This window comes from Cherax quadricarinatus, chromosome 83, assembly GCF_038502225.1.
Source record: "Cherax quadricarinatus isolate ZL_2023a chromosome 83, ASM3850222v1, whole genome shotgun sequence".
Classification (NCBI taxonomy): domain Eukaryota; kingdom Metazoa; phylum Arthropoda; class Malacostraca; order Decapoda; family Parastacidae; genus Cherax; species Cherax quadricarinatus.
This window is the reverse complement of record NC_091374.1, coordinates 20,653,257-20,675,922: the sequence shown is the minus strand read 5'-3', so window position 1 is coordinate 20,675,922 and position 22,666 is coordinate 20,653,257. Positions and strand designations below refer to the sequence as shown.

The 22,666-nt window shown below is 39.5% G+C and overlaps 1 protein-coding gene across 1 annotated transcript in view; it reads right to left on the bottom strand.

Moving 5' to 3' along the window:
• The window catches only part of LOC128685584 (uncharacterized), an 88,577-nt gene that overhangs the window by 39,911 nt on the left and 26,000 nt on the right, over positions 1 to 22,666 (bottom strand). The window contains exon 4 of the mRNA XM_070102905.1: positions 2,058 to 2,273. Coding sequence (XP_069959006.1) covers positions 2,058 to 2,273 — 216 coding nt within the window. The remainder of the gene's footprint in view (positions 1 to 2,057; positions 2,274 to 22,666) is intronic.

Below are 22,666 nucleotides of genomic sequence, written 5' to 3'. Positions count from 1 at the left end.
GTATTATACAATATTTGTGCATGTTTATTGTAATAAACAACAGTGGTAAACAATAATATGATAATAACTTTAGTGCGGTTATTGTGTTCAATACAGTGAGTATATATATATCAATTATATACAGTATTGGTCTCTCAGGCCCCAAATGTTAGTAGGAATAGAAAAAAATTGGAAAAGAAAAGAAAAAACAACTAAAACAACAAAATAATATAATATGCGTATGTGGAATTTGTCGATGTTGCCGCCACCACATCATTTTCTACAAACTTCTTGGCACTGTATCTCGGTAAGTACTGATCAGATTCTAATTTTTTTTGTTTTACTACCTTCACAAAAATATGCTCTTTAATTCTGTAAGAAAAAATAATTTTTTTTTTTTTCAAAATTTCTTGGACACTGGTGCGTGACTTCAGATTTTGGCCTTGGACCCTGAAAGGGCTAATAAAGGCTTAACTTTGCAATCACCAGTAGCATTGGAACACATCAACAAAGTAAGCCTGTCTTTCATAGGCTTATGTCCTGGGAGTGCCTTTTCCTCCTGAGTAATGTAGGTCCTGCTTGGCATTTTCTTCCAAAACAGGCCTGTTTCATCACAATTAAACACTTGTTCAGGTTTCAGTCCTTCAGTCTCTATGTACTCCTTGAATTCATGCACATATTTTTCAGCCGCTTTGTGGTCCGAACTGGCAGCCTCACCATGCCTTATCACACTATGTATGCCACTACGCTTCTTAAATCTCTCAAACCAACCTTTGCTGGCCTTAAATTCACTCACATCAGCACTAGTTGCAGGCATTTTTTTAATTAAATCCTGATGCAACTTCCTAGCCTTTTCGCTTATGATCGCTTGAGAGATGCTATCTCCTGCTAGCTGTTTTTCAATTATCCACACCAATAAGAGTCTCTCAACATCTTCCATCACTTGCGATCTTTGTTTCGAAAACACAGTTAAACCTTTGGCAAGAACAGCTTCCTTGATTGCCTTTCTGGTGCCCACAATAGTAGCGATGGTTGATTGGGGTTTCTTGTACAACCTGACCAGGTCGGCGATACGCACTCCACTTTCATACTTATCAATGATCTCTTTCTTCATTTCTATTGGAATTCTCACCCTTATTGGTGTAGGGTTGGCACTAGAAGCTTTCTTGGGGCCCATGGTCACTTATTTTCCAGAAACAGCACCGAAAACACTGTAATAATACGAAATATTCCGATTGTATGCTTGGATGTTACCACGGAGGCTGGCTGGTAAACAATGGCACGGGTGGCACATGTGAGGCTGGCTGAGGGCGCACATTGGACGCGTCTCGGACGAAAATCGGTGAGCGGGTTTTTAAGCGGTATGCGAGGCAAAATTTTTGCGATTAAAGCAAGCGGTATGCGGATTAATCATTATGTGGTGCCATCGGTATGAGGGGGTCCACTGTAATAATAAATAGAGAAAAAGAAATTGGAATGACTTATGCAGCAAGTAGCGCCACCAAACAGTACCAGCAGGTTTGTGTGGCGACCCTGGAAATTTGAAATTACGTTACCAAAATTTGTGCTGAGTAACTGAAGGGACTGAATAACTGATTTCCGGATTTGTGATGGCGGACCTGTACCTGCATATTCAGGTAATATAGAGACCTGGTTCAACCTGAAAGATAGAGAAATGCCTTCTGAATACCACATACAAGGCTATAAACTATTCCACACTATATGGGTAGTTTTTGCCCTTCAATCAGTCCCTTGTCATAGGGAAAATCATGTTGATAGTTTCCTTTTTCTCTGGTGCACTTGTATAAAAAAAATAATCAATCTGATCTAAAAAAGCATTTAGCCAGAAAGCTCCTTATCTTTGAGAACAACATACCACACACAAAATTAACAACACCAAAGAAGTCCCGGTAGAGAAGGCGAGCCATCTGTACGGTCACTAACCATCCCAGATCCTTCGAAGTGTTCACTACCCTCCCTTCCAACAACTCTGTTACACTCTCATCACTTCCAACCCTATACTGATAGTTTTTGAACACTGAGTATGAAAATAAAAGTCTGAGGAGTACGATCTTTACAATAGTTTGATTAGAAGCTCTAAGAGATGGAATGCCAACCAATGCTGATAATTCATTAATGTAGTTCATCTGCCTCTCCAATCCCAGCCTGTGGAAATGTCTGTCCTCGTAACCCAGGCGGTGATGCTGATGGAGCTCAGAAGACATGGCAGCATCCATTTCCTCATGCGATGGCAAAGTAACCTCCCCTCGTAGCACTGCCATGTAGTACTGAACCTGTATAAAAATTAATTTCACTGCATTAAAGATCACTTATGGCCTGAAAAATATAATGCACTTGTTTTACAACACAAACCACTTTTTGCCCATTAATTAGTATTTTACATAAATAATCGGCACAAAGAAGAGAGAAACTTACAACAATGCTTCGGTCCGTCTTGGACCATTTACAAAGTGACACAAACATGACTGATAGAGGGAGCCTGTATATATAGGTGAGTAAACAGGGACAGGACTTTGTAAATGATCCAAGATGGACCAAAACATTGCAATAAGCTTTTCTCTTCTACGTATGAGTTATGTGTGTATTGTTCCAGTCACGGTATTGTGCTTTTTTGTTCTTTAATTGGCATTTTATTTAAAAAAAAGCACTAAACTCGTGAAGGTAATTCACGTACTCTTTTTCTGAAACACTGATCGAAGTTTCCTACCAAGTTAGGACAACTTAAAAGAATGAAACACATTCACCTTCTCTTACTCAATACCTGTCTTGCTAAAAGTGAATGGGCGCCAAAAAACGATTGAAACACTGACGGGCAATGTCCACACCCAATGTACAGTATAGTGGACCCCCGAGTTTCATGATTAATCTGTTCCAGAGAGTCCGCCAAAAGGCAAAATTCACGGTTGGCGAATCCATTGTCCCCATAAGAAATAATGGAAATCCAATTAATCTGTTTCAGACCAAAAGTATTAACAAAAAATATTTTTTTTCATAAACTAAAGATTTACAGTACATACAGGAAACAATGAGACATCAAGTATAAAACAATAATATCACACTTACCTTTACTGAAGGCTCTTGTTGGTGTATGAATAAAATGTCATTACGGATGTTAGGAATTGTGGCGGAGGCAGGAGCGTCTTTGGACACAGGACAAGATAGTCCTTCAATATGACACTAATATCAACTCTACGGCTTGTTTATCTATCACAATTCATCTAATATGACATAATAAACAACATTAATAACATAGAAACACGACATATGAATAAAATATACATTATGTAGGCCACATGTGCTGTTGTGTTGTGTTGTTGTTGGGTGTATAAGGGCCACTGAAAGATAAGCCTTACATAGTGGTGGTGAATGGCAGCAGCAGAGATGGAGGTGTTAGTCAGTCGCCCTATATACTTCAAACAACAATGGAGGAGTTAAGTTTTGTGTCGTCATTTTTCTATCAGTAAATGACTTAACTTACTTGCTACACTGTTAATGTTACACTTTATCGCTGGCTGGCACTAAAGTCTTTATCGACTCTTGCTGCTTTAGTATCGTAACATATCATAGAATCACTGAAGAAGGCACATTCTCCCCTCTCTCTCAGCCCTTTACCAAAGGGCTGGCACTAGAAACTTTCTTTGGGCCCATGGTGGCTTATATAACAGTTGCAAGCACACAAACGAATAGAATATATCTTATGAACGCGTGAGGTGATGGTCACTCACCTGGAGTTTACCTGGAGAGAGTTTCGGGGGTCAACGCCCCCGCGGCCCGGTCTATGACCAGGCCTCCTGGTGGATCAGCGCCTGATCAACCAGGCTGTTGCTGCTGGCTGCACGCAAACCAACGTACGAGCCACAGCCCGGCTGATCAGGAACTGACTTTAGGTGCTTGTCCAGTGCCAGCTTGAAGACTGCCAGGGGTCTGTTGGTAATCCCCCTTATGTGTGCTGGGAGGCAGTTGAACAGTCTCGGGCCCCTGACACTTATTGTATGGTCTCTTAACGTGCTAGTGACACCCCTGCTTTTCATTGGGGGGATGGTGCATCGTCTGCCAAGTCTTTTGCTTTCGTAGTGAGTGATTTTCGTGTGCAAGTTCGGTACTAGTCCCTCTAGGATTTTCCAGGTGTATATAATCATGTATCTCTCCCTCCTGCGTTCCAGGGAATACAGGTTTAGAAACCTCAAGCGCTCCCAGTAATTGAGGTGTTTTATCTCCGTTATGCGCGCCGTGAAAGTTCTCTGTACATTTTCTAGGTCGGCAATTTCACCTGCCTTGAAAGGTGCTGTTAGAGTGCAGCAATATTCCAGCCTAGATAGAACAAGTGACCTGAAGAGTGTCATCATGGGCTTGGCCTCCCTAGTTTTGAAGGTTCTCATTATCCATCCTGTCATTTTTCTAGCAGATGCGATTGATACAATGTTATGGTCCTTGAAGGTGAGATCCTCTGACATAATCACTCCCAGGTCTTTGACGTTGGTGTTTCGCTCTATTTTGTGGCCAGAATTTGTTTTGTACTCTGATGAAGATTTAATTTCCTCATGTTTACCATATCTGAGTAATTGAAATTTCTCATCGTTGAACTTCATATTGTTTTCTGCAGCCCACTGAAAGATTTGGTTGATGTCCGCCTGGAGCCTTGCAGTGTCTGCAATGGAAGACACTGTCATGCAGATTCGGGTGTCATCTGCAAAGGAAGACACGGTGCTGTGGCTGACATCCTTGTCTATGTCGGATATGAGGATGAGGAACAAGATGGGAGCTAGTACTGTGCCTTGTGGAACAGAGCTTTTCACCGTAGCTGCCTCGGACTTTACTCTGTTGACGACTACTCTCTGTGTTCTGTTAGTGAGGAAATTATAGATCCATCGACCGACTTTTCCTGTTATTCCTTTAGCACGCATTTTGTGTGCTATTACCCCATGGTCACACTTGTCGAAGGCTTTTGCAAAGTCTGTATATATTACATCTGCATTCTTTTTGTCTTCTAGTGCATTTAGGACCTTGTCGTAGTGATCCAGTAGTTGAGACAGACAGGAGCGACCTGTTCTAAACCCATGTTGCCCTGGGTTGTGTAACTGATGGGTTTCTAGATGGGTGGTGATCTTGCTTCTTAGGACCCTTTCAAAGATTTTTATGATATGGGATGTTAGTGCTATTGGTCTGTAGTTCTTTGCTGTTGCTTTACTGCCCCCTTTGTGGAGTGGGGCTATGTCTGTTGTTTTTAGTAACTGAGGGACGACCCCCGTGTCCATGCTCCCTCTCCATAGGATGGAAAAGGCTCGTGATAGGGGCTTCTTGCAGTTCTTGATGAACACAGAGTTCCATGAGTCTGGCCCTGGGGCCACACTGACTGTGGTGTGGGAGGGAGGCTGGCTTTATTTGTGGGCTGATGTTGGGAGAAGGGCCAGACGCATACCTTACCGCCACTGTATCACGAATAAAATCATGAACCGTGAGTTTATTTTTTGCCGAAAAATGGCACTGAAAGGCGAAATTCATGAAATACAATGCCACTGAAACTCGGGGGTCAACTGTACATAAACCATTACTCTTCTTCCCAAGATATTGCAAGACTAAGTGTTAAACACAAGAGCTATGGCATGCTAACACTTCTTTTTTTATCACACAGGAAAACAAATCATACCTTCCTGCATTAACTAAATGTCTATCATACCTGCTGGGTTACCAAATGGGAAGAGACCCGGGCCGGGATCCATACCAGCAAATCATCTAGAATAGTCTGGAGTTTACCTGGAGAGAGTTCCGGGGATCAACGGCCCCGCGGCCCGGTCTGTGACCAGGCCTCCTGGTGGATCAGAGCCTGATCAACCAGGCTGTTACTGCTGGCTGCACGCAAACCAACGTACGAGCCACAGCCCGGCTGGTCAGGTACCAACTTTAGGTGCTTGTCCAGTGCCAGCTTGAAGACTGCCAGGGGTCTATTGGTAATCCCCCTAATGTATGCTGGGAGGCAGTTGAACAGTCTCGAGCCCCTTACACTTATTGTATGGTCTCTTAACGTGCTAGTGACACCCCTGCTTTTCATTGGGGGGATGCTGCATCGTCTGCCAAGTCTTTTGCTTTCGTTGTGAGTGATTTTTGTGTGCAAGTTCGGTACTAGTCCCTCTAGGATTTTCCAGGTGTATATAATCATGTATCTCTCCCGCCTGCGTTCCAGGGAATAGAGGTTCAGGAACTTCAAGCGCGCTCCCAGTAATTGAGGTGTTTTATCTCCGTTATGCGCGCCGTGAAGGTTCTCTGTACATTTTCTAGGTCAGCAATTTCACCTAGAAAATGTACAGAGAACCTTCACGGCGCGCATAACAGAGATAAAACACCTCAATTACTGGGAGTGCTTGAAGTTCCTGAGCCTGTATTCCCTGGAATGCAGGCAGGAGAGATACATGATTATATACACCTGGAAAATCCTAGAGGGACTAGTACCGAACTTGCACACGAAAATTACTCTCAACGAAAGCAAAAGACTTGGCAGATGATGCAACATCCCCTCAATAAAAAGCAGGGGTGTCACTGCTATGTATCAAATTTCTAAATTGTTTTTTTATTACATATAGCATAGGTATTACTAATCAAGTTTGCCATCTGGCTGTTTGCCATGTACATTGTTATATTTAAACATTACTCACAAAATCATAATGACACTATTGCAAATAACTCATACATGGGTAGGGACAGAACCCGTGGTCAGAGAGTCAAAAACTAACGTGTCAGTCTGGAGTTTTATGACTCTCTGACCGTGGGTTCTATCCCCACCCGGGGTATGGTTTATATTTAAGCAGATGATTAACATTTACTTGAGATCAAAGATTCATTTACTGTGCTTGAAAATGTTTGCTATGCAAGATATGCTTTGTTTAACCCCTTAACCCTTTCAGAGTTTCCGATGTACTAGTACGGCTTACGCAAAAGGGTTTTTGACATACTAGTATGCCTAAATTCTAGCGTCCTCAAATCTAGTGAGAGAAAGCTGGTAGGCCTACATATGAAAGAATGGGTCTATGTGGTCAGTGTGCACAGTATAAAAAAAACCTGCAGCACACAGTGCGTAATGAGAAAATAAAAACTTTGACAGTGTTTCTGGTTTAAAACAGCGACTTTGCACTGTATTTTCGTGTGGTATTTATGATGGTATTCTAGTTTTCCTGGTCTCATTTTATAGAATGGAAGACATATTACAGAAATTGAGATAATTTTGATTGGTTTTACAATGAAAAGCACCTTGAAATTGAGCTCAAACTAGCAGAAATTTTCAATTTTTGCCAAACTTCAAAAGTAAACAAATCATGCTACACGTCCAATACACATCAACTGTTGAGTCTAATATTCTTTCACAAGTGCGCTGATATTATTTATACCATTTCCACACTAATGAAGTAGTTTGCATAACAGTAAATCTTCTATTTTTTGTAAGAATAAAAATTCAAAGTAGAAAGCAAAAGAATGTAAGAGGGGCGTGGGGACGTGACTAATGAACAGAGGAAATGTTATTTTAGTGCCAGAAATGTCTTTCTTGTTTATTCTGGACCCTATTTGGAAATTGGCATCTTTTGAAATTTGTGTGAAACTGGCAAAATTGCTAAATTCTGACCACTGTATTGGATAGTAGAAATTGGTAAATGGGTGGTTTCTTGTACTCATTCAACAGAAAAAATGGAGTTCTAGTGAAATAGTTATGATTTTTGTCGACTAGTACACTGGAACTGGCCGAGAATAGGGCTCAAAGTGGGCAAAATCGCCAATGCATAAACATCGTCAAGACCGCTAACTTCGCGAGAGCATAATTCCATAAGTTTTCCATCAAATTTCATACTTTTGGTGTCATTATGATCGAGAAAAGATTATCTTTTCATAAGAAAAAATAATTTTTTTTTTTTTAAAATTTGGCGACCCTGAGAACAAGTCTCGGAGAGGGCCTGGCGACCCTGAAAGGGTTAACTGTCCAAACATGGATCTACGTTCTTACCGCTAGCTCTCCGAATGTAGATCTACTTTTTATTTTCACTGGCTTCAAATTTGGCATAAGCCTGGGTGGCCTAGACATGAGAATGGGTCTGCGCACTCAGCGTGTGCTGTATGAAAACAATTGGGGACCACGCCGTACCACATGGTAGCACCAGTGACATTCAGCTCCATCTTGGGTCAACATCATGGCATTCTTGGCATATTAACACACTCTTATTCGAGGAAAGTGATAAAGAACGTGAGTTTAGTGGATTTGAGACTGATGTGGCCACTAATGATCAAGGAATTAATGAAAATATTGACGATAACCCAGATGATGAGATTGATTTTATGCTATTAGAGGATTCATCGAGTGATAGTGACATTCATTATTCCCCGAAAAATGTGTACTTTTAGGCGTCGTTGCCTACGTTCAGGCAGTGTGCCATATGCAGTCCCCAAGGGTCATGGGAAGTCATGATCCAAAACCTCGGCCACTGACAGTGATAGTGATCATGAAGGTGAATATGCTGGGATGGAGGAAGAGGAGGAGGTGGTGGTGGGTGGTATGGTGCCTGGCCCATGTGGCACAGTGGGTGGACAGACAAAGGGCCCTACAGTACCCCCTCAACCATGTGCTGCCTCTACTTCCATCCCTCCTCCTGCTCCCCCATGCCACAGGTCCACCCTGCACCATGTGACCATGAGTAGAACTGGATAGAAAGTACATTCATGCCACAGCTTTTTTATTTTGATGCCAGTGGAAGTGACATACCAGAATGTCCCATCACGAATGAGTCTACAGGGTTAGAATCTTTCCAGTTATACTTTGACAAGCCTATAATGAAATTGACTGTCACCCAGATCAATAATTATTGCCACTATATCATGGATAACACAGAGGTTGCAGAATCGCCATTACTGGTCCACAGACTATTTCATCAGTACTCCTGTCTTTCGTGACCTCCTTCCCTGCAACAGATTCACTCTGTTGCTACAAATGTTGCACTTCTCAGATAGGAATAGGCCTAACAGAAATGACCTTTACAAAATCAGGGAAGTGTTTATGTATATGAAGCAGAAATTCAGTGCATACTTTTATCCCTTCAAGAACACTGTTGTCGATGAGTCCTTGATTCTGTTCAAGGGATGCCTGTCATTCAAGCAATATATACTGAGCATAGTACGTGTATTAGATGTCACTGTATAAACCGGGAGAAACACACTCGATGATGACAGATGGATGTTGGGCATTTCCAGTGATGTTGTTTGCAAGATGATGGAACCATACCTTTCCAAGGGTCATACACTGTACAAACGGAATGTTACGTTGCTGTCAACCATCCACAGAAACGAGATGGTACAAAGTGAATAAGGACACCAATGAACGTATTGTAAACCCAGCTGCTGTCATCGACTATACAAACAATATGTGACTAGCTGATAAATGTAACATGATGATAAGGTTCGTTGACTATGTACGTAGGAGTCGCAAGTAGTATATACAAGTGTTTTTCCACCTTTTAGACATTACAATGCTCAATGCCTTTAATATGTTTGAAATAAAGACTAGAAAACAACAATGTTTTGCAAAATTCTCCCTGAATGTCATAAAACAAATAGCATAACTAAATAAATACTGAATAACTGAATCTCATAAATGTATAACCTGTGACCCTATCAAACTATGATTTTTTTTTTTAATTACATTACCCAATAGAATACACCATTCTCTTGAATGCACAGTAACTCATCTAATGACCATATGACCTGTTTCTGCACTACAAATCATTGATTATACTCGATCTGATTCGATTATATTATACATTGTTATGCTTCAGATTTGTACAACTTTAATGCTTCTTATTTGAAATACTCATTTGTACTTCATGTTGTAATTTGTTTACTGTAATTTTTACCATTGAATGTATCATTGCTTAGTTAATCTTAAGTTAATTTTAAGCCTCCCCATAATGCTCTGCATACAAGGGGCTTTGGCATGATGCACTGTAAAAATTGTATTCCTTGTACTTCTCTGTATCATGTTCAAATTAATAAATAAATAAATAAATAAAAACCTGTCCTCTCTCATGTACTCATTCTCTCTCTCTCTCATTTATTCATTTTATCTCATTTACTCACCCTTGACCCTACATTAGGACTATTTTAAGGTAAGTAATGAGTGAACTGTATATGCATTTTATCACTCTGGGATGCTTAACCCTTTCAGGGTCCGTCCCGTAGATCTACGGCTTTACGTTCAGGGTCCAAACCGTAGATCTACGCCATGAGCTCAGCTCACTCTGATAAACTGTGAGTGGTACATTTGGGCCTAGATATGAGAGAATACATCTATGTGGTATGTGTGCACCACATAAAACAGATCCTGCAGCACAGTGTGTGTAATGAGAGAAAAAAACTTAAATCATGATTTTTCGATTAAAACAGCAACTTTGCAGTGTTTTTTCGTATGTTTTTTATAGTTGTATTTGCGATTTCTTGGTCTCATTTGATAGAATGGAAGACATATTACAGAAATAGAGATGATTTTGATTGGTTTTAGCACTGGAAATGGCTTGAAACTGAGCTCAAAGTAGCGGAAATGTTAAATTTTTGCCGATATTCAAGAGTAAACAAACGACCTCACACGTCTAATACACGTCAGCTGGTGGGTCTAATATACATTCACAAATATGGTGATGATATTTATACAATTATTACAGTATTGCATAACAGTAAATCTTCTATTTTTTGGTGTGAATAAAAATTCATTATGTGAATAAAATTCATTATGTGAATAAAAAATCAAAATGGAATTTATTTGTAAAGCCTCAAAACATAACTAATGAACAGAGGAAACGTTAGTTTAGTGCCAGGAATGCCTACATTGTTTATTCTGGACCCTATTTTGAAATTGGAATATTTTGAACTTTGTGTTAAATTGGCCAAATTAACAATTTCCGATCACTTTATTTTGTAGTTGAAACAGTTGACTTGGCGATTTCTTGGGCTCAATCGATAGAATAGAAGTAATACTAGTGAAATAGCTAAGAATTTGGTTGATTGGAATAATGTAATTGGCCTAAAATGGGAGTCGAAGTCGGCAAAATCGCCGATTCGTAAATGTCGCTGACACATCAAAATTCGCGACAGCATAATTTCGTCAATTTTCCACCAAATTTCGTACTTTTTGTTTTATTACCTTCACAAAAAGATTCTCTACGATTTCATAAGAAAAAATAAAAATTTTTTTTTTGAAAATTCTTGGACACTGGTGCGTGACTCCAGATTTGGGCCTTGGACCCTGAAAGGGTTAAATATCATAGAATAGTATGTGTGGGTGGAATGGCCTGGTATGGCAGCCTGGCTGACTACCATACATACCACACTTGATTTTTTACAATAAATACTACTCATCTCACCCTAGATTAAGACTACAAATATTTAAAGGTAAGTAATGAGTAAACTGCATATGCATTTTATTGCTCTGGGATGCTTAAATGTAATAGAATATTATGTGTAGGTGGGGTGGCCTGGTATGGTAGCCTGGCTGACTACCATACATACCACACTTGATTTCTTACAATAAATACTACTTGTCTCACCTTAGATTAGGCTTTAAATATTTTAAGGTAAGTAATGAGTGCACTATGTGTGTATTGTACTTTTTTATTGTTTTTTGATGCTTAGTTCTATTGCTAACTTAATATATGTTAGTGTAAACTTGTTATCTAGTACACCTACCATCCGACTTATGACCGAGTTCGGTTCCGAGAAACCGGTTGTAAGTCGAAATGGTCGTAAGTCGAACTTTACTACTGAATATTTACCTGGAGTTTACCTGGAGAGAGTTCCGAGGGTCAACGCCCCCGCGGCCCGGTCTGTGACCAGGCCTCATGGTGGATCAGAGCCTTATCAACCAGGCTGTTGCTGCTGGCTGCATGCAAACCAACGTACGAGCCACAGCCCGGCTGATCAGGAACTGACTTTAGGTGCTTGTCCAGTGCCAGCTTGAAGACTGCCAGGGGTCTGTTGGTAATCCCCCTTATGTATGCTGGGAGGCAGTTGAACAGTCTTGGGCCCCTGACACTTATTGTATGGTCTCTCAACGTGCTAGTGACACCCCTGCTTTTCATTGGGGGGATGTTGCAGCGTCTGCCAAGTCTTTTGCTTTCGTAGCGAGTGAATTTCATGTGCAAGTTCGGTACTAGTCCCTCTAGGATTTTCCAGGTGTATATAATCATGTATCTCTCCCGCCTGCGTTCCAGGGAATACAGGTTTAGGAGCCTCAAGCGCTCCCAGTAATTGAGGTGTTTTATCTCCGTTATGCGCGCCGTGAAGGTTCTCTGTACATTTTCTAGGTCAGCAATTTCACCTGCCTTGAAAGGTGCTGTTAGTGTGCAGCAATATTCCAGCCTAGATAAAACAAGTGACCTGAAGAGTGTCATCATGGGCTTGGCCTCCCTAGTTTTGAAGGTTCTCATTATCCATCCTGTCATTTTTCTAGCAGATGCAATTGATACAATGTTATGGTCCTTGAAGGTGAGATCCTCCGACATGATCACTCCCAGGTCTTTGACGTTGGTGTTTCGCTCTATTTTGTGGCCAGAATTTGTTTTGTACTCTGATGAAGATTTAATTTCCTCGTGTTTACCATATCTGAGTAATTGAAATTTCTCATCGTTGAAAAACATTTTTGTAATGACTTTATTTTATTGTTTTATTTTGGAATTTCATGTTTTACTTTACTTTTTATGTTGTTATTACTGTATTTTATACTGTAAGGTTTAGAATAAACACTGTGTACAACACATATAGTTGTTTATTTCCCAGAAATTTGGCATAAAAAACACAGTCGTAAGTTGAGTGGTCATAAGTCGAGCAGGTCGTAAGTCGGATGGTAGGTGTATTTGTATGCATTTATAAGTGGGAAAAAAAAGGGTGTTCCACTTTATGGCGATTTCCGCTTTATGGTGGTAGCCTGGAACCTAACCTGCCGTATATGTGGGGCCCTACTGTATATTTCTTTGTACATCTATGTATCATGTCCAAATAAAAAATAAATATAGTACCACACCTGTACCTGCCCATCAACAGTGACATGTGCCCTAACCACAGCCAGTGGGGGAGGGGGAAGTGCCAGACCAAATCATCCCTGACTGTCACTACCTGATACCAATACCACCTACCCCAAAGAAGAAGTATGTATTCCCAGAAAAAGTGTGTTGTGTGCTACCACCACCAAACGACCCCAACAGCGGAAGGACACATGATTCATGTGTCACCAGTGTGGGGTGGCACTCTGTATGAATCCATGCTTCATGGAGAATCACACAGTCGTGGACTTCTAGAAACATAAGTGAGACATGTAAATACTTGAACAGTGAACCCTCGGTTTTTGTCGATCTTAGTTATCATTGATTTAGGTTTTGGCAGACTTCTTTCGCCGATTTTTGGCTTTAGTTTTCGTCGATCGTATGGAACCTGTCTAGTCCCCAGCGCGCAGAGAAAGCCACCTCCTGTACGCATTCTCAGCCAGTGTAGCGTTGTTTCTCGGTCAGTGAACATATCCTGCCAGGAAATATGAAACATTTCATAATAATCCATTGTTTTTGCCACTTGTTTATCGCATGTGACTGCTCAATACACGACCATGGCCCCAAAGAAAGCTCCTAGTGCCAGTGTTTTGGTAAAGAAAGTGAGGAACACTGTAGAACTGAAAAAAGAAATCCTAAGAAAATATGATTGTGGCATGTGCATTGCTGAACTCGGCAGGATGTATGGGAAGTCGCCATTAACGATCAGCTCCATTGTGACAAAGAGAAGAGAAATCATGGAAGCAGATGTTACGAAGGGGGTGAATGCAATAACCAAACAGAGATCCCAAACAAATGAAGTGGAGAAATTGTTGTTGGTGTGGATCAGAGAGAAAGAGTTAGCAGGAGATAGTGTTGTGCAGTCCATTATTTGTGAAAAGGCAAGGCAGTTGTATAAGGATCTCATAAAGAAACTGCCTGAAACAAGTGGTGATAAAAATGAATTCAAGGCCAGCAAAGGCTGGTTCGAAACTTTCAAGAAGTGAAGTGGCATACACAGTGTTGTAAGATATGGTGAGGGTGCCAATTCAGACGAACAAATGGCTGAAAAATTCGTGTGGTAATTCAAATGTTATGTAGAGTCTGAAAAATTCCAACCCCAACAAGTGTTCAGTTGTGACAAAACAGGCCCCTTTTCGAAGAAAATGCCAAAGAGGACCTACATCACGCAGGAGGAAAAGGCACTCCCAGGACACAAGCCTATGAAAGACTAACTCTCTTGTTGTGTGGTAATGCTAGTGGGGATTTCAAAGTGAAGCCTTTACTGGTGTATCACTCTGAAAATCCCAGAGTGTTCAAGAGAAACAGTGTTGCCAAGAGTAAATTGTGTGTGATGTGGAAGGCAAACAGTAGGGCATGGGTCACAAGGGAAATTTTCCTGGAATGGTTTAATGAAGTGTTTAGCCCCAGTGTGAAAAAATACCTCCTGGATAAGACACTGCTGCTTCAGTGCCTCCTGTTAATGGACAATGCTCCTGCTCATCCTCCAGACTTGGAAGACCAATTGTCTAAGGAATTCAGTTTTGTAATAGTGAAGTTTTTGCCTCTTAACACTGCTCCTCTCCTCCAGCCCATGGACCAGCAGATCACTGCAAACTTCAAAAAACTGTACACCAAAGCAATGTTTCAAAGGTGCTTTGACATAACCTCGGACTCTGAATTGACCCTAAGAGAGTTCTGGAAGAATCACTTCAATATCTTCCACTGCATAGGCAGAGAGCGACTTCCAGGACGATGAACTCTGCTTGGAAAAGAATTGTGGCCAGATTGTCCAAAAGAAGAATTTTCAAGGGTTTGAGGCTGACCCTGTCGACCTGTTGTGCAATCAATTGTGGCATTGGGGAATTTCATGGGGTTGGATGTGAGTTTGGAGGATGTGATAGAGTTGGTGGGGGACCACAATGAAGAGCTAACCACTGATGAGCTGCAAGAGCTTCATCTGCAACAGCAACAAACCACAGCTGAGGAAACTGCTTCAGAGGAGGAGGAAGAGAGATGGAAGAAGGTGCCTTCTTCAAAGATTAAGGAGATTTGTGCAATGTGGACTAAAGTGCATTCATTTGTGGAGAAACATCACCCTGAGAAAGCTGTTGCAATCCGTGCTGGTGACTTTTACAAAGACAATGCCATGTCCCATTTTAGGCAAATCTTACAGACGACAGAAAAAGACCTATCTGGACAGATATTTTGTGCAACAGGGGTCCACTGACTCTCAAGCTAGTTCTAGTGACAGTAAACAACAAAGGAGGGAAGTGACCCCAGATAAGGACCTGGTACCTAGAGTCCTTATGGAGGGGGATTCCATTTCCAAACAATAACCTATCTTCCCTCTCCCTTCCTCCCTGCCTTCCTTCCAGCAACAACAGCCTTCAATAAAGGTAAGTGTCATGTTTAATGTTCATTCTTTTGTGCATGTAAATGTATATTTGTTACAAAAATTTTTTTGTTGATACTTCTGGGTGTCTGAAATGGATTAATTCCATTTATATTATTTCTTGTGGGGAAAATGGTTTCAGCTTTGGCCGATGGCTCTGGCATGGATTAAACACGAAAACCAAGGGTCCACTGTATATAGCTGTAGATAATAGAATGTGATTCAGCAAGGTGTACAAAATCACCTATCAGTGTGTACAGGTGTGTTTGTGACAGTATGATTATAATTTCATATATAATATTTGTGTACAAACAACAATTGGCCACGAAATCAAAATATTTAGTATAAATATAATTATCGTATCTGTGGAAAATACTGTATATATTTTCCAGAAATTCAGTATTTATATGTATATAGATGGCCATACTGTATTTAATAACATTTGTCATAGAAAATGGGAAACTGAGCCTGGGGAGAAGGGACAGTGGCCATTTTGTTTGAATTGAATAACACGTTGTGAATAATGGGAAGAATTTTTCGTGCTCTAGAGGTTAAAATTGGGCTGACACCTCTCAAATAGGAGGCGAAATTGTTGGATGTGCATTCCTGCATAATTTGAGAATCAGACGACAGGACAGGACAACTCCAGGAACCTCAGATAAGTCATGTCTAAATTATGTTTAATTTCTGGCCAGTAAATTCTTCATAAATGTAGGCAAAAGGGGGGGTCCTGTACATGACAACTTAATCTCCAGTCAAATTGGTGACTGTTATGATTAAGATATATTCTCCTTCTGTTATATAAATGTGTATATACTATAATCCTTTTTTAATTTTAATATACAGTCCACAAATTTATATATTTACCAGCATTCCTGGTGATGTATATTTCATTTAATTAATAGGTCCGGAGCAACTTGTGGATATGACAGTGGTAGATATCGAAGGGGGACATTTTTTGCGACCTAGGTGTCCCAAATTCCTACTTGTGTAACTGATAAATAATAATTATCTATGTTCATTTACTGTTATGTATATAATGATACATTCAGATAAATGCAATTTTCCACAGTACGTATCATAAAAACCACGAAAACTAAAAAAAAAAAAAAAATGGAAAAAACGGTAAACATATAGAATTTCTGCAAGTGGCAGTGCTCCAAGTTGCTGTCAGGTGATTGTAAATTCAATTCAATTCAAATTCAATTCAAAGTTTATTCTCTATAAGGATTACAATACTGAGTTTACAGAATTTGGTTATTGTGTGGTTTACATGTAGTAAAATACTAATTACAGAGGGGGCCACTAGAACACCTAGCATGGCTAGGCATTTCGGGCAGACTTAGATTAATTCTTAACATTAAAATATTACAAATTATGAGGTAAGTTGGTATTATGGCTAAGTAACTAAATACTAGTTTGTGAGTTTAGCAATGTGAATGCTTTTGTTTTGGCACAATACATAGTTTCAGTAATGGAGTATCACAGGCCAACTTATAACTAGTTAGGATTCATTATTTTAAGATTGAGATTGATATTTCTGTTTATGGTCAAATGGGTGAGTGAGCGTAAGTGTGAACGACCAGGTGGTATTCGTGTAATTAGTTGATGGGGTGTATCAGGGAGATAAGATGTTTTCTAATGGTAGTTTTGAAGGTGATGAATGTGTTTGCAGTTCTAGAGTTTTCAGGTAGGGTGTTCCAGATTTTAGGGCCTTTGACATACATTGAATTTTTGTAAAGGTTTAGTCGGACATTGGGAATGTCATAGAGATGTTTGTGTCCGGTGTTATGCCTGTGGGTTCTGTCACAACTATCAAGAAAGCATTTTAGGTCAAGGTTAATATTGGAATTTATGGTCCTGTAGATGTAGACTGCACAGTAGTAAGTGTAGATGTACTGAACAGGGAGTAAGTTTAGGTCTATGAAGAGGGGGGGGGTGGTGCCAGGGATGGAATTTAGTGATTATTCTTACTGCAGCTTTTTGTTGGGTTATTATTGGCTTTAGGTGTGTTGCTGCAGTTAATCCCCAAGCACAAATAGCATAGGTGAGGTATGGATAAATAAGTGAGTGGTACAGTGTGAGAAGGGCATTTTGCGGCACGTAGTATTGTATCTTGGAGAGGATCCCAACCATTTTGGATACTTTTTTGGTTATGTGTTGGATATGGGTGCTGAAATTCAGGTTGTTGTCGAGGTATAGACCTAGGAATTTGCCCTCATTATGTCTGGCAATTAGAGTGTTGTCGATCTTAATGTTAATTTGCACAACTCCTGCTCTGCTACCAAACATAATATAGTAGGTTTTGTCAGTGTTAAGTGTAAGTTTATTGGCTGTCATCCAAGTCGATATTTTGATCAGCTCCTCGTTAACAATGGTGTTGAGGGTGGCAAGATTAGGGTGAGAGATGACATAAGTTGTGTCGTCAGCAAAGAGAATGAGGTTCAGGTGTTGGGATACGTTTGGAAGATCATTGATGTATATGAGGAAGAGCAGGGGTCCAAGGACACTTCCCTGCAGAACTCCAGTATCAAGTGGCCATATTGATGAGGCTGTGTCTTTAATGGTGACATACTGATACCTATTAGAAAGGTAGGATTTAAAATATGTAAGCGCATGGCCTCTTATACCATAGTGGTCAAGTTTGTGGAGTAGGATGCCGTGGTCCACTGTGTCAAACGCTTTTCTTAGGTCAATAAAAATTCCTAGTGGATATTCCTTATTTTCCAATGCTGAGTAAAGCAGGTCTAGCATTTTCATAATTGCATCATTAGTGCTTTTATTTTTCCTGAATCCAAATTGGCAGGGGTTGAGTATGTTTTGTGACGTTATAAATGAATATAGTCTCCTGTGCACGAGTTTCTCGAAGATTTTGGATAGCAATGGTAAGTTTGATATTGGCCTACAGTTGTTTACGTCTGTTGGGTCACCACCTTTATGTATTGGTGTAACACTTGCTGTCTTGAGTAGTGTCAGGAAAGTGCTAGTTTCTAGTGACTTGTTAAAAAGTAATGTAATACCATGTGAAAAGACATGGGCCGCTCGCTTGTACAATAATGGTGGGACATGAGACAGATTCCCCGAGTTATTTTTAAGTGACTATGATCGCAGTGACTTCCGTGGGCTCAGTTGGTACAAGATAGAAGGAATTTGGGAAATTCCCATCTAGGTAGTCCCCGGCACGGGCATTGGTACGTGGGATTTTACTGGCGAGATTAGATTCTATGCTTGAGAAGAAGTCGTTTATCTTGTTAGCTGTATCAGTGGGATGCAGTGGTGTTTCATGAGGTTTAGTTAGAAGAATATTCTTGGTTTTTTTCAGTTTGTGGGTCCCCAGAATCTGGAAAAGTGTTTTCCAGGTATTTTTTATATCTCCTCTTGTGTCAGTGAATCTGCTGTAGTAGTACAGTTGTTTGGCTTTCTTTATTAATTTGGTGAGAACTGTTGAATAATTTTTAAGAAAATCTTTGTGTATTAAGCCCTGTCTACATTGCTTTTCATATTGGTGTTTCTTATCAATGGATTTCAGAATGCTGCTGGTTAGCCATGGGCAACCAAGCCATTTATTTGTGATCTGTTTCGTTTTTATAGGACAATGTTTGTTGTATAGTCTAAGTATTTTGTTAAGAAAAATGTCTGTCCAATCGTCAGTACCATTGGCATTGGAGAATTCTGTAGGCCAGTCAACAGTCTCTAGGTCTGCTGTGAAATTCCTTATTGAGGCCTCGCCATGGAGTCTAAACGAAACTTTGTTGTATTCGCGTGGTGGCTTACTAATGTTTGTTAAAAGGAAGGTTGGGTAGTGGTCAGTAGTGCTATCTGTGATTATCCCTGAGTTAAGGGGGGCTAGTATATTGGTCCGTATGTGGTCTATTATGGTTGCATTTGTCTCAGTCAGCCTGGTTGGTTTAGTTATTGTTGGTATGAGAAGTGTGTTGTTGAAGTCTCCAGCTAAGAGAAGATGGTGCTTGTTCATTTGTTATTAATGACTTTAGATTCTCACTGAAGTTTGGGATGTTTGTGTGGGGTATCCGGTATATGGCACCGATTGTTATAGGCATCTTGAGGTTTTTTACAGTAAAATTAGCAAAAATGTATTCCCCGTATTCATCACTAAATCAATTAGTGCTAATACAAGATAGTTGGTTAGAGTAATAGATTGCAGTACCACCCCCAACTTGGTTTGGTCTGCAGTTGTGGATTGCTGTGTATCCTGGTAGTGGGTAGATATCTATTGTGTCCTGCTTAAGCCAGGTCTCAGTAAGAATAATGCAGGAGAAGGGTGTCTTTAGTGACTCAAGGAGTGCCAGGAGGCCATCATAGTGTTTGCTTAAGGACCTGATGTTGTAGTTAAGAACTGATAGACTTTGAGCAGTGTTCAGGATAGTGCTGGCTCGTGATGCTGTGTAATAAAGGCAGTTATTTTCCAATAAGTTTTGATTGTGTGTTAGATTATGGAGGTTAAGATCAGGGTCAATGTGATCATTCATCTTTTAGGTTTAAATAGTGGGTGTTTATATCCTGTATTATGTGGTGAGTTCTAATACTGATTTCTGTAGTGGTGGGAGGTTTGAATAGGTATACCACTAAAGCACTTTGGTCATATGGAGAATAGTCACTAATAAACATAATGAAATTGATATTGTATATGTGTTGTGCAAGAATGAGCTATAGTACAACTAGGTATAAACTAATACTATAAAAAGAAACAAATTACAAGTGGCACCAGACTCACTCTTGTAATTGCACTAAGGTCTAATATAATGAATTTAGTGTTGTCTATGTATTGAGCTAGAATGAGCTAAAGTACAACTAGGTATAATTAGTTTAGGTGTTGTCTATGTATTGAGCTAGAATGAGCTGAAGTACAACTAGGTATAAACTTATAATATAAAAATACAAATTAAAATGGTACTTGCAATTGCACTAGGGTCTGATATAGGTTGTTAACAAGATCAAGAGTATAACTAGATTTAAATTGACAAAATAAAATTCACAAATTAAAGTACCAAAAGAATAATAAGTAAAAAATAACAATGGTAATGACTTGGTTATAATATGATAGTAAGATGGTAGACAGGTACACAGGTACACAGGTACAAAGGATAATATAAAGGTTGGAGTTTAATATACAAACTTGAAAATTTGGCAACAATATGTTATGAAAAGTATAAAATAATGATTAATGTACAAAAGTAAAATTGACTGGTAGTAAATATGGTGTTTAATAAAATTTTAGTAAGCAACAATGATTACAAAAAAAGATTAATTAGAAAAAAAAAAAAGGTAATGTTTATTTCAAGTATTAAATTTTAAGAACAGTTATTTGGATTCAATATTGCAGTGGTAGTTATACTAGAGGTTATTTGGCAGTACAAGGTATTTAAGAGTACTCTAAGATAGTAAATGTGGTATTAAAACAGGTTATGGTAATTAGACAAGTAATGGTAATTAAATGATGTCAAAAATGTTAAGAGTAAATTGTACTGACAGTAAAAATGGCATTTAATTATTAATTTTAGTAAGTAATATCAGTTAATAGTATTTAAAGAAGTATGAGGTTGTAATATGGACAGAGAAAGTATCAATTCAGCTAATATTTAAGCAAACAATAGTAAATAAGAAAATTACATAAGGTGACTTATGCTTACTAGTAAAATCACATAATGAGGTAGTTGATTATTTAATTACTAAGAGATTGTACTATGAAATTTGAGCAATAATGGAGCAAAACATACACTACACTATGTAGGCTTTTAGGTTGGACATTGTTTAGTTATTCTCTGTAAGATTAGTAAACCCCAATCAACCATCTTACTATAGTGAGCAGGAAAACGGCAATCAAGGAAGCTGTTCTTGCAAAAGGTGCAACTGTGATTACGAAACAGTGACTGCAAGTGTTAGAAAATGTTAAGAGACTGTTATTGGTGTGGATAAATGGAAAAACAGATAGCAGGAGATAGCATCTCTCAAGCGATCATTTGTGAAAAGGCTAGACAGTTGCATGACGATTTGGTAAAGAAATTGCCTGCAACTAGTGGTGATGTGAGTGAATTTAAGGCCAGCAAAGGTTGGTTTGAAAGATTTAAGAATCGTAGTGGCATACATAGTGTGATTAGGCATGGTGAGGCTGCCAGTTCAGACCACAAAGTGGCTGAAAAATATGTGCATGAATTCAAGGAGTACATAGAGGCTGAAGGATTGAAACCTGAACAAGTGTTTAATTGTGACGAAACAGGCCTGTTTTGGAAGAAATTGCCAAGCAGGACCTACATTACGCAGGAGGAAAAGCTACCTTAAGCCCTAATGGAGGGGGATTCCCCTTCTAAACAATAGGTTCAACACTCTCCCCTCCTCCCATCCCATCAATCATCACCAGATCTTCATTAAAGGTAAGTGTCAATTATTCTATTGTTACTGCAATTATTCTATTGCATTAAACTTAATATTTCATGTGGTAAAAGTTTTATTTTTCATACTTCTGGGTGTCTTGCACGGATTAATTTGATTTCCATTATTTCTTATGGGGAAAACTGATTCGCTTTCCGATAATTTTGGTTTACGATGAGCTCTCAGGAACGGATTAATATCGCGAACCGGGGGTCCACTGTATTTTTGCGGGTCTGAAATGAACTAATCTAATTTACATTATTCCTTATGGGTACAAATTCATTCAGTAATGGCACTCGAACAGCCTTCTGGAATGAATTTTATACGAAACTCGGGGGACCACTGTACATGTATATTAAACAAAGTGGTTTCAGTGTAGTATCTGAAGTGAAAATCTACTGATCAGATACAAACTTAAATTGCTGGTGTATCTTACATAAAATTTGGAATGGTTTATGGCTTTGTAGGAACCAACTTGCTGGATAAGTTGAAGAAATTGGATAAATAGAAATACAGTGGAGCCCTGACATTCGATGGCATTGACATTCGATGCATTTTAACGCAAAAATTTTGCCTCGACATTCGATGGAAAACCCGACGTTCGATACAATTTGTACGAGACGTGTCCACATGTGGCCTGAACTGCCCCGTGTGTGCCAGTTTACAAGCCAGCCAGTGTGTGTGCGCATCTAAGGATACATTCGATACATTCCATATTATCCATATTATCACTGTTTTTGGCGCTTGTTTCTGCAAAATAAGTAACCATGGGCCCAAAGAAAGCTTCTAGTGCCAACCCTTCGAGAAAAAACGTGCTAATGACTATTGAAATGAAGAAAGA